The sequence below is a fragment of the Labeo rohita genome, chromosome 21 (genome assembly GCF_022985175.1).
Source record: "Labeo rohita strain BAU-BD-2019 chromosome 21, IGBB_LRoh.1.0, whole genome shotgun sequence".
Taxonomy (NCBI): Eukaryota; Metazoa; Chordata; class Actinopteri; order Cypriniformes; family Cyprinidae; genus Labeo; species Labeo rohita.
The window spans coordinates 21041318-21058849 of NC_066889.1; the positions used below are offsets into that span (position 1 = coordinate 21041318).

A 17532-nucleotide genomic window follows, 5' to 3' on the forward strand; every position below is an offset into this window, starting at 1 on the left:
ACTATTAATAACACACAACTAATTCTTTAACTGCAAACAAACCAACTATCCACCTTTGTCTTCAATGCAGAAGTAAGCCTAAGTGTAAGACTTCCAGCATAACAACATGCCGTAAACTGTAAAACTGTTTGCACTTCAAACCAGTGTGTGTTTATAATTAAGATACTACATTAAAATAACATGGTAAGACAAATCAATTTGCAATATCAAGCAGCAAAACAAGCTGTATTGTACAGCTAAAAATTGCTGGCCGCAGATGAGATCCTGGCCCAGGCAGAGCAAACTCACTTTACCATATGGAAAATATTGGAAGAAAATCCTAAATATTCAATTAGAGATGGGGGTTTATATAAAAGTATCTCTGAGGACTGTCTTCAAAAAGAGTTTAGATGGTATTTTCTTTTCATCTTACCGCATTATAATGCATATTAATGTAGTATTTAGCTGCTTTGTTTACAGCGTAACCAAGAAAACTTTGTATAGCTGCTGTTCCAAAAGCGCCACCTGCTGTCACAAAGTGAATTTGCGTTCTCATTTGGCCGTTTGCTGTTTTTGTTTCGCGCGGGTATGTTTTATAGCATAATTTCAAGAAGCTGGTCAGACCATTCTGGTTTTGCTTCAGATTTTGAAGTTAAAAAATCTACTTTACATCAAAAATGGCTTATGCTACATGTAGCATGTTTGTTTGGATCTGAACTCTTTCATGCATTCAGATGGACATAAAGACACATTCAGGGAAAAAACGTGACAAACTGCGAAAGCAGTTGGTCACACTGCCCAGCCTTAGAGTGAAGAACAATATATTTATCTAAAGAACTATAAACAACCATTTGTGGAATGGAAAGATTCTGCGGATGATAGATTTTTTTCATGGAATCATTGATGTCAATAAAGAACCTTTATTTCGTGGAACCATATACGCTAACAATAAACTATTCTATTTGTAGGAGTTTTTATACATTCTGAGAAATATGTGTATTTGCTTCTGTGTATTTTTCTCTCTCTTTCTCTTCTATGTGTTTTTTTTTAATCATGCTAATAGTTTGTGTATATGTGGAAACGTCCACTAAATAAAGCGTGCTCAAATTAGGCTCTCTAAAGACTTCTGTCTGTAAATTACGCAAAGAACACTGAGCCGTTTTATCTACTATGCATGTATTCATGCCCTATTTATGCAAAACTCGAGAGAGATCACACTTGTGTGATATCTTTGATAGACACCCGAAGCCTTTGAGACCGATATAATAAGGACATTTGCCTTTAATTGAGTCACATATGCTCTAGTCTTTTAGTATATGGAGTTTTACCAAGCTTGTTGCATTTACCAAGTGTAAATGCATTAAATATTTCAGTTGTTCTTTTATAATAATGCATCGCCAGCAAAGTTTGTAGAGTTCATGTAAACAAAATACTGATGATTTAATGTAATTACGTTGACACTGAACTGAACAGTGTCGAGTTTTCTGACTCTGCCTCTCAACTTTTAATAAGGGAAGTGAATGTAAAGTTGAACGTGCAAAGAGAGAGAAATAAATACAAGAATCATTATCCACTCATTGAATAATCCATAATCACTATTTTTCGTTAAGTTGGCGCCTGGTGTTAAATGATTCAGGTGTGAGGACTGAATGAATGATTTAATAATTATATAATAATCAAATATGAATCACACATTTTCTACGAAGAAAATGCATCAACCTGAAGTAAAATCAAAAAGTAGGTGGGGGAGTCGTAGTAAAAGTACATATTGTTTTTTTCCCCCGCATTCATTTTTTCATACATAAATGTTTCAGCTGTTTCCAAATATTCCAGTAAATTCTAGGAACGCGTATTCCATTTATGTAAGCCTCATTCCCAGAGGTAGCTATAGCAACAGTGCACCATTCATTATTACAAAAGTACACATATCCTATATATTTAAAAAAAATAATAATTAAATGCTAGTGCCCTAAATTATAGTACCTTGTGAGACAAACATATTTGCGCTCTGAAAATTAGCCTACACTTAAGCAAAAATTATTTAAATTAAGCTAAATGATTTTAAAATATCGAAATTATTTTATAATATCCATCCCTCCTGGAAGTCATTGTATAATTCACACACTGACTGGGATGTATTAGTCACTTAAAGCACAAATCTCTCCCGCTGCTTTCAGCACCCTGGACAGTTCCTGTATATGCACAGGTGCCTCTGCGCGTTCCACTAGCGTTTGTTTGTATTGCAGACCTTAGGCCTTTTCTCCAGAGCTTCATAGCTCTGTAGCCTATTGATTAGACGTAGAAGAATGGGCTCTCAATAACCGTTTCCAGTCGCAAATGTTAGCTTTCCCATGCATCAAATGATGCAAGTGGGAAGGTTCTGTGTCATTTAAAAGCAGCTTTTTAATGAGTCGTTGCGTGTCTGTACTTTCGCATTCACATAGTTTTGGGTGCATATGTGTGTACGCACAACTCAAGCTGTGGGCTGATTCGCTATTTAACCAAAAAGACTCGACAAGGTTAGGCCAGCCTGTTAATGGCTCTTCTGTCAGGGCGATTGTAAACAGATGGCACCTTTAATTTTAGCATTTAGCTATTTAAAAATATGCAAATGACTGGAAGTAGCCCAGGCGTGCATTTCACTCATATTTGCTTATTCGCGGAGGGTAACGTCAGGGGGAAAACTGAGGATTTCTTAAATGGGAAGTCAACAAAACAATACTTAGCGAGAAAATAAATAGCGTGCATCGCGAAGGGATTAGAAATGTAAGCGAAGCCAAACTCGCTGCCGTTGTTGCCTGCCAAGAACAGCGGGGGTCCCGAAACTCGCCCTTGGCTCTCCTTTTCTCCAGCATGCAGCCCACCGGCATCCCCTGACTCCAAATATTACCAAACGCTATTTAGTCACTGCTTAAGCCCTGCATGTTGTAAACGGATTATTAATTTCAAGGGATGATCAGATAGATAGATAGATAGATAGATAGATAGATAGATTAGATCTTTATTCAACCATTTTAGATTTTTTTTTTAGGTATTTTGCGTAAGTTTACAAAAATAATAATTATAATAATAATGGATTTTAATTTGATTTTTTTTTTCTTATTAATGTTATTATTAGATTTATTTTTGTAATTTTAAATAGTCCCAGGCATAAATGTTATTAAACAATGTTTGCGTTCGCTTTCTAATCCGAAACACTAACACAACTGTAAACTACGTGCTATTGTTTACATGGAGAGAGGGAAGCAGGTAGACAGACCACGGGTGGCCTGATCCGGATTTATTCCAGTGATCAGACATGCCTGTGGCTTTCAGAATCCGTGAAAACAGCTCTCTGACAATAATGATATTACCGCACTGCTAATGCATAAGGAAATGAGGGTAAAATATCATTGGCTAACAATAATAATTAAAATCGTACAGTGATATTTTAGTTGTGTTATTTTAAATTAAAAAATTAAATGAAATCTTGGCAATTTCGTGTGGATATATATACACCAGAATACTTGTTAAAAAATTAAAAAAGGTTTAAATTTTAACAATATATAATATTTAGAGTAATTTCCACGCAGTTAAAGATTGTAAGTTCAGTCTCTAATTCACTAGAATAAATTAGAGTGCACGTAATGTTTGCATTTCCACAGCTAACAAAATGATTACCTGGGTAAATATTTAAAATCCCTTCGATTTGTGGCTACTTTGTCAAACCGCTGGGCGATCCGGTACTCGCTATTGATGCGAGCCAGTATCTTAATCCAGTGCATTTCCCTGTAAATAGCTTTATGCATGAGAAAAGAACGGGATCCCCCACCGCGCGCACAGATCACTCCTTCAGAATTAAGACGCAGTGATGGCTATTTGGATTTTCTACACTTATCTTTTAAAAAAAAAGACGTACAAACTTAGTCTATAAATGCCTATATATATTTATCGACGTTTCTAACAATTAATTACCTTGTGGTAGCCACTAGATTTTCATTCTCAAATGCTGCATTAATTGCACAGAAAAAGAGTCATTATCGACTTAATAAAAATAATCTCAAATGAAAAAATCGAACAGCGTTTTGCAGTCCAAATGTGCTGTCCAGGATCCAGGTCTAGTGAGGCCAAAAACGCAAGCCTTCCAACTAAATACACATATGCACATTTTCTGATTCGGAGTCCAAATTCGGTAGAAAGAAAAAATAGCACGTCGATGAAATAATTAGGTTTACTACCATCAGCCTTTATAGACGTTTTACCAAACCCAAGGTAGAACTTTGGAAGCAATCTGAGTGTACCAATATTTAAACCCGTTGCCATGGCAACCTGTCCCTGATTGGCCGCCGCGGTGTAAGTACAAGCGAAACGTCATCAAATCTGAATACGGATGCGAGAGGCTCCCGCGAACTGGAACAGAGTGATGCAAAAAAGTGTCGGTGAGGTGAGTGGACACAAGCAGGTGGATCAAGAGCACAAAACAAAACCAGGAGGAAAACTTGGAGAAGAAATTGAATATATGTATTTTTTGCGATTCAGTGGATTTCTGGATGCCGACAGGTACTATAATGCATAACAATCACGCCGGGAGTGTTTACCTCTAGGCGTGGTGGAGACTCATTCTCAAGACGGAACGTTTGCTCTGCTGTTGCCTCCCTCTTCAAGAAGCCAAGACGTTGCTCCGCACCGATTCGTGTGGCCCCAATCCGAGGCGCGGTGCCCGTTTGGGAAGGTCGGCTCTCGGTCCCCTCCAGGGCGGAATGATGGTGCACTGCGCGGGGTGCGAGAGGCCCATTCTCGATCGGTTCCTCTTAAACGTTCTCGACCGCGCATGGCACGCCAAGTGTGTCCAGTGCTGCGAGTGTAACTGCAACCTGACCGAAAAATGCTTCTCCAGGGATGGAAAGCTCTATTGCAAAATTGACTTTTTCAGGTAAGAAGCTGCTTGCATTTGGGCTACCTCACCTCGTCAAACTTCTGGACTAATCCTCATTTGAAGAATGTGTCATGTAGGATTTACCTACCCTTGTTTTCCTCTTATGTGGATGAGGCTCATTTTGTGGATTAACCTGCCTAAAATGTCTAATGTACTGTAAACCTTTGATCCTCCGTCGTTCATTAATAGCTTTTGATTGATGAGCCATTCATTGCTTTTTGTATTCACACGCTTTCGGCGTGAGAATTCTTCTTCAAGACCTTTGTGCACATGATTGTAGGAAAAATATCTCTTTGTGAAGTAATTGTTTATTATACTCGATAACACGTTATTATTTTGCGCATTATTACTATGCATTTGAACCTTGATTAGCCTACTAATGTTTTTTCCCCACATTTATCCGGAAATATAAAATCCCAGCAAATAGATTTATTATAAATTCAGTTAACATTTAAATTGATAGATAAATAGCCACGATAATTTAAATGTGCTGTTAATAACGATTTAATAAATTGAGCGTTTAAAAATATCTATTTTATTAGTCTCGGTGGCATATTCTAAAAAGCACCCTAGTTAAAATCCTAAACATACATTAATTTCTTTAAAAAAAAAAAAAAAAAAAAACGTAAATAAAATATGCACTAAATTCCTAAAAGATTAGAACCCAAACAACACCGTTTCGAAACACCTGTGTTGCGTACCTGTAATGATATTGTTGTAGTCTCAAAACAGGCCGCTTATTTACTTTTATTAGTCCTAAATGCGTTGTCAGGTTTTCTTCTAGTTTACATTTCTCTGAGCTATTTAATGTCATCCAGTGTTTAAGCTTTCATATGTGCCATTGTTATCCCAAACGGCCTTGACCATCACGTTGTATGGGGCCCATCCAGCTCTGCGCTTGAATGTGGAGCCATTAGTGGGGCGAAACAGTAATCACCCGTAATGCGTCCATTTGTTGTGTAAGTAGTGTTATGGCCTTTCACTGGGAGAGATGCATTTGAAAAGCGCGAGAGCGACTCGATACCATAACAAATGGGGGAAGATTTAGTACATTAGTGTTAAAATAAACCCGAGGGGAGAAACAGAAGGGAGTAGTGCGCTTGACAACCAAGACCGGCCTGTATACCTGGTCCTTCCCGTCTCATTGTCATTGAAATATGAATTGAACAAACTACACGAACTCGGTATTATTTCGACCTCTATTTATACGGGAAAAAAGCAGAGTATGCGCAGATTAACAAATCAGAAAAGGAACAACAAAATGTAATTGACGGATTATCTTTCAATTCAAAGGATGAATAGATAAATATAAGAAAATCAGGTTTTGTGTTTGTACACGTGTATATAAATACACTACAGTTCCATTTTTATTTTAACAAAAACTCATGCTAAGAAATTAATATTATAGGTTAACTGACTTGCGTTTGTGTTCAACACCCAAAATTAGGTTTTGGTATCTTGCCTAATCCCACAATATCACTTCATTTAGAGCATGTCGAGTTTATTCTGAGCCTACTGCCAAATTCCTTCAGAATTATGGCATGGTTTATGAAAACGCGAATGCCTGTTATAAATATTTTGTAAAAAAAAAAAAAAAAATCCACATGAATGAATTTTAAAGTAGCTTAAATAATAATTATTATTTTAGAATAACAATTTTCAAACCACTATGTCAGCTGACGCTGAGTGAAAATCGTGTATGCATGATCCGCGAGTATTGTAGTAATTTTAGTGGCATAATACGATTTACAGAATTCAAAGAATTCTTACTGCAGACTATAAAATGCACAAGTACTTAAACAGCTATTTGGAATGGACACGAAAATAAATAGCAGAATGCTGTATTCACTATAGTCCTTTGCAGTCCCCGGTGGAGTGTCTGTAAAATAAACAATTATTGGCACAGTAAGTAGTAGCTACTGGAGTGCAATATCATCAGTGTCCATGACGTAACCTTTGTGCTGACCATTAGGTTTAACATGCTGCGGTTATTCCTTTTTATATATAAAATATTGTTCTGTATTTTCATCTCTGTTTCTCTCTGCAGGCGTTTTGGTACGAAATGTGCGGGCTGCTTGCAGGGAATTTCGCCCAGCGACCTAGTGCGAAGAGCTCGCAGCAAGGTGTTCCATCTGAACTGTTTTACGTGCATGGTGTGCAACAAACAGCTGTCCACGGGCGAGGAGCTCTACGTCATCGACGAAAACAAATTTGTGTGTAAAGAGGACTACATGAGCGCGAGCGCTATCAAAGAGGTCAATTTAAACTCAGGTGAGAACGACGGCTGGAGTTCTGTTTGTATGTGTGACAGAGAGAAGCTTTCCATCTTTCTAAAAGACTCTCAGACTCAGTTGTGTGAATTATGGGTCAATGACATGACGCTAATTTTTTTATCTGGATATGTTGAGGTATTTCAAAAATCACATTAAAACGGCAATTCATATAAAACGACTCGATTAACATATTTTGCTTGCCATAAAGTAAAACAGTAAAAAAAAAATTTTTAGGTTTTGTGTCTATAGCTATTTATTTTTAAAAAGCGGTAAAGCAATTTCTTTTCAAAACATAATTAGTAGTTTTATCAGTGTCGATGTGGCATAACCAGTATGCAGGAAGCCATTTTGTTGTCATGTGATATCAAATCTATAAAAAGAAAGAACACCTTTAGACCTTTATAACTGTGTCAAGGTCACTGCATTAATTTTGACCTTTTTAATGACATGCTTAAAACTTGAAATTGCTTTAAATTCATAAAGAAGAAGATAAAATACCTACATTTAAAAATGAACGATTAACTGTCCATTTACAGTATTTAGACATTTGCGTCACGGTTACACCACGTGACATTAATGAAATCAAATATTTTGGGTACAAAATTGTTTTGAAACTAACACGAATACAGACGATTATAGCCTGTTTTTTGTAAAAAAAAAAAAAAAAAAAAAAAAAAAAAAAACGAAACTATTCAGGGAAGCGCATTCGTTTTTATTACAGTGAATCAATATATATTTTTTATTTTTTGTAAATTTTACTAATTGGTGTGTTTGTTTGTTCGTCTACTTATTATATATTGTTTAACGTGCGGAACGTGGCTTTCTAAGATGTAAATGCACATTAACAGAGCCCGTGTGTTGCATTCAGATGTAAAAATCCATTGAAAGAAAACGATCAGCTCAATTCAGAGGTGTGTTGGTTCACTATTTACGCGTGTTCCCGTGACTGTGATGCTCACGAGTCTTCAGAACCACGGACAGGCTGTTTGTTTCCCAACACACAGATGACATCATTATCGCCTCCACTTGTGGGTCAGTGCTAGTCCAATTAATTTCACAGCGACTGAGTGCTTCGTCCAGTCGCTTTAAAAGGAACGTACAACACTCGGATTCATTAATGCCTCAAATGGTCTTTTGAAATTTGTGGCGTGCTATTTTTTACAGTAATCCTGATTTTGAATGACTTGTCTAAGTGCCTATTTGTAAGGAAATAAATAAATAAATAAAATATCCAGCCAAGGCCACTATAAAGATAAATCTACCCGTTTTTAATGGATAATGCAAAACTAGCGTTATGTTTGAGCAAAATTATGCTTTTTTTAAATAACGTATTTTAGAGTTCTAATATAAAAGTAGCATAAACCCAGGCCTTTAAAAAAATGATGTCATGATAGTCCATGTCCGTGAATATGATTCAGTCAATTCATTTTTCATTGCAAGCTGAGGACTCTTTTGGTTTACTGTTGTCCACCTATGGAGAAGTGTCCATAACTCATTCTCCTCAGCCCATGCGTTCTTGTCAGATAAACGTCTGTAGTCGTCTATCCCCGCTTTTCAGACAATGACAAGCTGTTATCAAGCACAGCAGCCTGTCCCAAGAGACAACCAGACTTAATTCCTCCGATATTTTGCAGAAGTGATTCACGTTTAGACCTCTTTTTGTTTTCTCCTTTGTTTCTTGATCTTTTTTCTGCTTTCCCCCCTCTGGTCTGTCATTAAAACCAGAAGGCCACAATATTTGATGATCTTGCGCGAAACCCACAATCAGTTTCGGCATCATTTTGCGTGTTTCAAACAATTACACACAAATATTTATATATGTATGTGTTTATGTATTTATTTATTTATTTATTTTAGTGAACACTACAAATATTTTGCATTGAGTCGAATATGTACCTCATTGGTCCTTTATCATGCTTCAGTGTCATCATGTACGGACCGAAGTTTATCGCCTGATCTTCCGGATCCGATCCAGGACGACACGAAAGAGACGGACAATTCCACATCCTCAGATAAGGACACTAACAACAACGAAAACGAGGAGCAAAACTCGTGCACGAAGCGGCGGGGCCCGCGCACCACCATCAAGGCCAAACAACTCGAGACTCTGAAAGCCGCGTTCGTGGCGACGCCGAAGCCCACGCGACACATCCGCGAGCAGCTTGCGCAGGAGACAGGCCTCAACATGCGAGTCATACAGGTAAGAATACACTTGGATTTATTTATTCAGGCAATTCCACGATATTATATCTACATTTCTTCAAGATTTTAAATATTCTATCAGATAATGCAAGCATTCACCTCGAGCTAAATTAAATATTTTTTTGGTTTCTGTCGTTTATTTATTTGTTTATTGTTTAAGTAATAGCCACTATACAGTCCTAGAGATCAAGGTCACGACAGTAAGGTGTGTTATTAAAAAGTTAAAAAATTAATGCTGATATTTCTACAAAGTTTTAAATAATCAGTTGTATTGTACAAAATCATGGTTTGAAAAGGTTAACATTTAAATATCACCCCCTGACAAACTTTACAAAATATAACTTCTTCTGGAAGTTCATTATGAAAGAACTGTCAACCAGTTAGTAGTATAATAATATACAGGTCATATATATATGAGTGGTGTGCGGTGTTCTGAAATTAAATCAAATGTAAATTAATGTCCCAGTCCCATTTTTTTTTTTCACTATCAAAAAAAAAAAAAAAAAAAAGACTCTGTTTTATATTCTTACATTAACAATGCAATCAATATTCTGTTTATTTGAGCCATGTATTAATCTCATCAAGTTAGCGTTATTAAGCATTTTACATTTATTAAAATAATAAATAATAAAATAACACATTTAAACAATATATTTTATTTGTGAACTTATGTTCAGCTATTGTTTTTAACAGTTACATTTGAACTATTTTTTAATTTTTCCGATCATCATTCATCAACGCCCGGTAAATACTGGTCACAGACGCTACATTTTTTACACTAAAAACTCCCACAGACCATGTTTTCATATCATTTTTTGTTTTATTTTGAAGTAACATAGTGGTTATACAAGTGGTTATAAGAGGTTTATAAGTGCATGCGTTTTTTACTTACTTTTTAAAATTAGTTTTCCTATTAACGCCATTCATTCAGACTCGCGGAAGGCTAAGGAGGGATTTATCACATGCACCAATCAGCATCAGCCACAGCCGATCATAACCAGTCATATCCAATCATATTGTGACTGTTTCATGTTACTTTCCCCCATTCATTCTCAATTACCCCCCACCAAACTGACCGCAGGCTTTTGTGGGTCTGTTAAAACTCAGTGGGCTCAGGGGAGAAGAGAAAGACGCGCATTCCTGCTGTAACTTTACCTGTTGGTGTCGCTGTTGGACAGTGTTTTGTTTTTGTTTTTTTGTTTTGGGTTTTTTTGTTTTTTAGAAAAACAAGTGATTTATACAGTTTTAAATTTTATATTTTGTAATATGGGCTTTTATATATATATATACACACACACACACACATATACATACATATATATGTATGCATGTATGTATGTATATACACACAAGACAAAAAAAAGGTGTATATATATATATATATATATATATATAAATTATGACAAAATACAAATATAGGTTGGAATTTTTACAGTTGCAAAGCAGTTAAAAAAAAGTTGTTAATGGATTTTTATCAGGTAGCAGGCCCTGATCAGAAAAAAAGCTAGATAATGTCAGTTACATGATAGGCTTGTCAGTTCCCGCTGAGAAAATATGAACCTGAAAGACAATCTGCTCTGACAGCGATTACAGTCAACAGTTCCCATTAAATTTAAGAACTTTGTTTATAAATTGCTCAAATAATTTATGAGATTGATCATTAAGAGGTGTTGGTTGACATTCACAACCATGCTGTAAAGTTCAGGTAAAGGTCAAAGTGAGGTTGAAAGGTTTTCACCAGTTTTAAGTGAAACATACCAAAATTATGGTAAATTTAGTAAAATATATTTTTTTAAAAAATACTGACTACAATTTAGCAGCTTTTTGGAAAGGTCAACTTGACTATAAATCTAAAGAAATTATAAAATACAGCATTTATCACCAGGTCCATATAAAGTTCATACCTACGTACAAAAAGCAAAAGGAACTTGTTTCTTGATCTCTGACGACTAAAGTTATCCTGGGTTATATCTGTAAACTCAAGCACACAGCTCATCTTCATGTATCACTGTCATCATCAAGAAATCACAACCCTCTCTGAATCCCAGCAAGGCTCTGTGCTTTGTTTCTGAGCCAAAATGGAGACGGCCTTTGCCACACGTCCCCGTTCATTTGTTATGTGTTAAATGTGGATTGCGCTCTGCGCGGGGAACCCTCCGGAGCCATGCCGGTTCAGCAGCATGTGTGTGTAATCCCTAAGCAACGCTCACTCAGGAGGAGGCAAAACATTTCCATAAAAATGTACCAAACAGTTAGCCGATTGTTCTCAATAAGCAGGTGTTGCCTTTGCTGAGCATGGAGAGGAATGCTTAAGTGGTTTTAGGTAGAGAACATGTTTTGTCTCTCTAATATAGTCTCTCTCACTCTCTCTTTCTCTTTCGTACATGGCAGGATTGTGCCTCCAGAGCAGACTAACTGTTGTTAGCATATATTATGCAGTGGCAATGCAGATTCAGGCATGAATGTGTTACATTGTACCATCATGCATAACAATGTCACCTTATGTCAGACATTTTCACATCATCCTCTGCTCTTTGTTCCTGCGCAAGCAGTTTATATGACAACAGTGTGAAAAACGGCCCTCGTCGTGTTTGTTGAAGCACACCGTCGTGATTCTTTTGACTAAAAGGTTAGATCTGAGTTCCACCAGCACAGTGGTATGTCAAATTGCCTTGGTCTTACTAAAAGATTGAAACAATGTTCAACAGTGATGAGTCTGATATTGCATCTGTCACACACTGTTATATCAGGTATATTTGTAATGAGCTGGCGGCGTCATGATCAAACGATACTTGTCAGCACCGCAGTGTCTCTGAAATTATGTACGTGCGTGCACCAAGATGAGGGACTGGTGAAATCATCACAGCATATTAATTTTCGCAAGAATATAAATCTCGGGAATGTACTGCATTGTAGTTCAGTGGCACTCTAAGTCTGACAAGGCGGCCAGAATCAATTATTATGTGTTAGTTTCTTGCATTAATAGGTTGAGCTGCAAGATAAACACAAAACGAGAGAACATTTGTCTAAACATACATATCTATCTATAGATACATCATCTAAAAGCTGAATAAATAGCTTTCTATTGATGTGTGATTTGTTAAGACAGGACAATATTTGGCTGAGATACAACTATTTGAAAATCTGGAATCTGAGGGTGGAAAAAAATCTAAATATTGAGAAAATCACTTTTAAAGTTTACCATCCAAAAATTAAGTTTTGCTACTTAAGACTGTTTTTTTGGTCCAGGGTCACATATAATCACATTTCATAGCTTAGAAAGCACTGTTTCAGATGAACATTGACCAGTAACATTTGCTGTGTTAATTTCTCTCATTAAGTTGTTTATGTGTTTCTTCAACCAAATGTGCTGCCAATAACATTAAATCAACAGGGAGTGTTGATAGTACATCACTAAAAGTAGCTGGTTTTCTTTTAAGCTTTGTATGTAATGTTATATAAACATTAAAATCTTATTTTCCTCCTACAATGCCTTAAAAATAAAAACCCTTAAAAAAATCTGGTTTGGACCCCATTTGCTTTCATTGTATGGATAAAAACAGTTCTTCCAAATAAGTCCCTTTAACCAACATAAGACAAGTCATGATGAAAGTAAACATCTTCTTTAGTTGATGCACATGGTGTAATTACACCACTCATCTAAACCATCAGGTCACTTGGACAAGTGTAGAAAATGACCCGTTCGCTAATCGGATAATCAGAGCGATGTGAAATGTACAAACATGTGAGGTGGATGTCATCTCACGTACCTCTGTATATAATTGTGGCTTTGCCTTGTAGGTGTGGTTTCAAAATCGGCGGTCTAAAGAACGCAGAATGAAGCAGCTCAGTGCTCTCGGCGCTCGACGACACGCTTTCTTCAGGGGACCACGCAGAATGAGGCCACTCGGAGGAAGACTAGAGGACCCTGACATCATGGGCCCTGGAGGATACAGCTACTATGGAGGTACATGAACACAAAGAATGTTTTTTTTTGTCAAAACACACATTCACACACAGTCTCGCACGCACACGTCCTTTATCTTCAAGGCTTTTCTCTTACCTTGAAAGCACAAAGACTCTTACAAGCAGCTTCTCACCTGGTATAAAATATTTTGGCATTACCCATCACACCTCTAAGAGTGAACACAAAATCCTTAAGCTATGATTATGTCATCAGAGCATAAAACGAGAAATATAACACAAGAGTTCAACGTGCAGAGAAATCTGATTAACAAGACTCTGAATGCAATAAATTGCGTGCGTTACCTGTTGTTCGACATTCCAGCTTGGACTCCTTGATTGGATTTGCATATGCACGCTCCTCGTTTCTGACATACTAACAGGTGTTTGGCAGAAACACGAGCTGTGTTTTCATTTCTGTAATGAGTGAACATAGCAATACAATTAGAAAATGGACAACAACCATTCTACAATTAATTGAAAAAGTGCATACTTCAAATCTTTTGAAAAAACATACATTTCGACATGGAAACAGATAGACGTACTGATCTCCAGAGGTCTGGCATTGATGATTCGACTATCTATCACTCAGCGAGCAAGTGGCGTTTCTTTATAGTAAAATGTCTTTTGATGATTGATTAGCACATTAAAGTATCACAACTGCAGGAAAAAAATAATGGAATTGGGGAGGAATGTTAATGACTTTCTGTAGCGCTAATTATATAGGCCAGTCGCAAAGGTATGACGGAGTGAGGCAATGGATATGAGAGGAAAAATTAAGGAACATGCCTTTGCGCTCTCCTACGACTTCCACGTTTATTTACGTCCTCTTTCCTCACATTTCATTAGAGTATTTTCATTCATTAGCATGGATTGTCTGCATTGTCTTCTCATAATAAAATCTTTTGCTCGTAACCAAACTATTCTGACACGTTTTGGAAAATTAGGAAAACATGAAATTGGGCATCAAATAAACGTAGTCCTCACTGCGAGTTAATTAAATGTTATGTACGCTGATTTTTCAAAATGATAAACAAAACAGATTATTGGTTTTACAAAAATATACTATTTCAGTTTTTGAACAGTAGGATTTAGAACTTTTTTTTAAATTTAAGAATTCTCTTCTGCTCGACAAGCCTGCATTTATTTGTTCTGAAATACAGCAAAAGCATTAATTTTGTGAAATATTTTTACTATTTTTAAAAACTGCTTTCTATTTGAATATATTCTAAAATGTAATTTATTCCTGTGACCAAAGATAAATTTTCAGCATCATTACTCCAGTCTTCAGCGTCACATGATCCTTCAGAAATCATTTTAATATGCGGATTTGCTGTTTAAGAAACATTATTATTATCAATATTTATAACAGTTGTGTACATTTTTTCAGGATTCTTTGATGAATAAAAAGATTCAAAGATCAGCATTTATCTGAAATAAAAAGCTTTTGTAAATTTATACACTATACCATTCAAAAGCTTGGAGTCAGTATAATTTTTTATTTTTTGGGGAAAGAAATTGTAGAAAATACTACTTTTATTTAGCAAGGATGCTTTAAATTCATGATGACAAAGACATATATAAGGTTACAAAATATTTCAATTTTAGAAAAATCCTTTTAGAAAACTTTCTATTAACCAAAGAAACTAGCAAAAATTTTACTCAGCTGTTTTTAACATAATAATAATAATAATTATTATTATTATTATAAATGTTTTTTTTGTTGTTGTTTTTTTTGAGCAGCAAATGTGAATATTAGAATGATTTTTGAAGGATCATGTGACTGGAATAATGATGCTAAAAATTCAGCTTTAAAATCACAGGAATAAATTATATTTTAAAATATATTCAAATAGAAAAGAGTTGTTTTAAACAGTAAAAAATCAAAAGTTTACTGTTTTTGCAGGCTTGGTGAGCAGAAGAGACTGTTTAAAAAAAAAAAAAAAAAAATCTTACTGTTCAAAAACTTTTGACTCGTAGTGTACATCAAAGTTATTTGCCATTTTAATTCTTTGTGAAATTTACACAATTTCTGAGTGAAAACTGTTTGTACACCTATTTTTTCCCCATCACTCAACCCCAAAAAACACTTCTTCCTTTCAAATATCAGAAGCTTTACTGATTGCTCTCGTTTCTTCTCCTCAGAATACCAAGGCGACTACTACGGGCCAGTGGTCAACTACGATTTCTTCCCTCACGGACCCCCTTCCTCACAGGCGCAGTCTCCAGCAGAGTCCCCTTACCTCCTCAGCTCGGGTTCAGGAGCCCTGGAGGGCGGCCCGGTCTCTGCGCACCACCCCTCAGATGACCAAAGGTTCACGGACATGATCTCCCACGCAGATACCCCCAGTCCCGAGCCAGGCATGACCGGACCTCTCCATCCCAATCCACAGGGGGAGGGTGGCTTCACAGGGGGTCCGAGTCCACCCTTCCCCCTGGCCAACAGCACCAGTTACAGCGGCCCCATGTCCCATCCTGGTCAAGAGATGGGGGAGAACACGGTTTGGTAGGACAGAGAGATGGGAAAGACTCTGAACTATGGACACAGAGGGAATTCCACCCTAACTGGTCTACCTTAGTGCTATAGGTTACTGAAGGAGGGTTTATTGGCTGGTCATGGACCAGAACAAACCAATATTTGGACCGTAAACCTGAAAGGTGGAAAGACATCAAGTGCAAATGACCCTCTCTTGCAGTTTAGTTTCTACTGTCAAAGGATGTGTATTGTCAGTGGTCATCTTGACCAATCACATTGGTTTGATTCCGTTGATATGGTTTCCTGAGTTCAATATTACAACAATAGCTCAGATGTTCGTTCAAGGGGTTTTCTACTGCTTTGACTTACTGATTAGCAAAAGTTGTCAAGCTGCATTTGATGGTCAGACGCGAGCTAGTACTTAAAGGTAAAACCATTTTCATTCTTTCGTTGGCTTTAGTTTCTTCCTTTTCCGAGATACTGAAGCTCAGTTTGTTCAAATTTGAAAAAAAATGTTTTCTTTTCTGTCTTAAAACTGGTCCATTTGTAACATATTTGGTTCATTCATTAACTGCTGAATTGGTTCATTAAACATTTCGATGAACACTCAGTATACCTGTGTTCTGATGTATCTATGCCTGTCAAAACACCTTGTGCTAATCAAATATCTGATACGTAATTGGACTTTCAGGTTCACTGAATCAAAAATTATAATGTTGAAGCAGAACTGTTAACCCTCTACCATGGTCAAATTGACCCAATAGTCACAATTTGCACTTCAGCAAGAAAACTGCTAATTTATTCTAAACATTTTCAAAACAGTTCAAATTTTTTAATTACTTCAAGTTCCATGACATCACCATTAGTTTTTTTTTTTGACATCACATAAGAGGAAGTTGCCACTTCACAAAAGGACAAAATCAGCTGTAACAACTGTGGATATTTTATGTTAGCTCTTTTTTTCAATTCTGTATTCATACTTAAAAACAAACATACGCACCTGCAACACATGGAGACATCTGCCTTACCCAAATCGCCTCCCTTCCCCCATCTTCTGCATAGAGGCCTTTGCCCACACAGTGATCTGTCATTGAGAAGCTCGCAGAAACGCCTGACGAGCCTGTGCGTTGTTCAACTTCATTTAACCTTCGCTTTAGTACCTTGCTTTGAAAAAAAATGTTTTAATGGAAATGATTTTCAAAAGAACATTGAAGCCATAATGAAGAATCTCCTTTAACAGCTGAGGTCTCTCTTCTCAATGGGGGGAAAACAAAAGGACGGGACAGGCAACATCTGTGACTTACCACTGCACCCCGAACAGCCTCCAGACTGAAAGCAGGCGCCATCTGATGGGCTACTGAAGAAAAACAATTGTCTAGACAAATGTCACCTGGACTTAGGGGGCACAATAATTTTGTAAGAATTTAATGAACTAGTTTTGACACTAGAGAGAAATGTGGAAACTGGCACTACACTATTTAGGTTTAAAGGATTCAAGGTACTCAAAGAGGAGCATATAAAAAAAGAGTTACATTCAATTTAAGGCATCCTATTGTTTGTTAACTGCCATTAAACCAACATTTTATCAAATGTTAAACAGGATTGCTAAACCAAATAGGCACTCACAGTAAGAGGTCTTTCAAACTGTTTTTTTAACGGTTAAGAAAAAATTAAAAGGAAACAAAAAGGAACATGTTAAAAACTTGTTTAAAAATGTAGTTAAT

The 17532-nt window shown here is 36.6% G+C and overlaps 1 protein-coding gene across 1 annotated transcript; it reads left to right on the forward strand.

Annotated features, from left to right (window-relative positions):
- Nucleotides 1-4384: 4384 nt before the first annotated feature.
- lhx5 (LIM homeobox 5) lies at nucleotides 4385-16387 on the forward strand. The gene is made up of 5 exons (XM_051093824.1): nucleotides 4385-4891; nucleotides 6942-7165; nucleotides 9090-9367; nucleotides 13171-13336; nucleotides 15478-16387. The coding sequence occupies exons 1-5, from the start codon at nucleotides 4719-4721 to the stop codon at nucleotides 15840-15842; spliced, it is 1206 nt and encodes a 401-aa protein (XP_050949781.1). The 5' UTR covers nucleotides 4385-4718; the 3' UTR covers nucleotides 15843-16387.
- Nucleotides 16388-17532: the final 1145 nt, after the last annotated feature.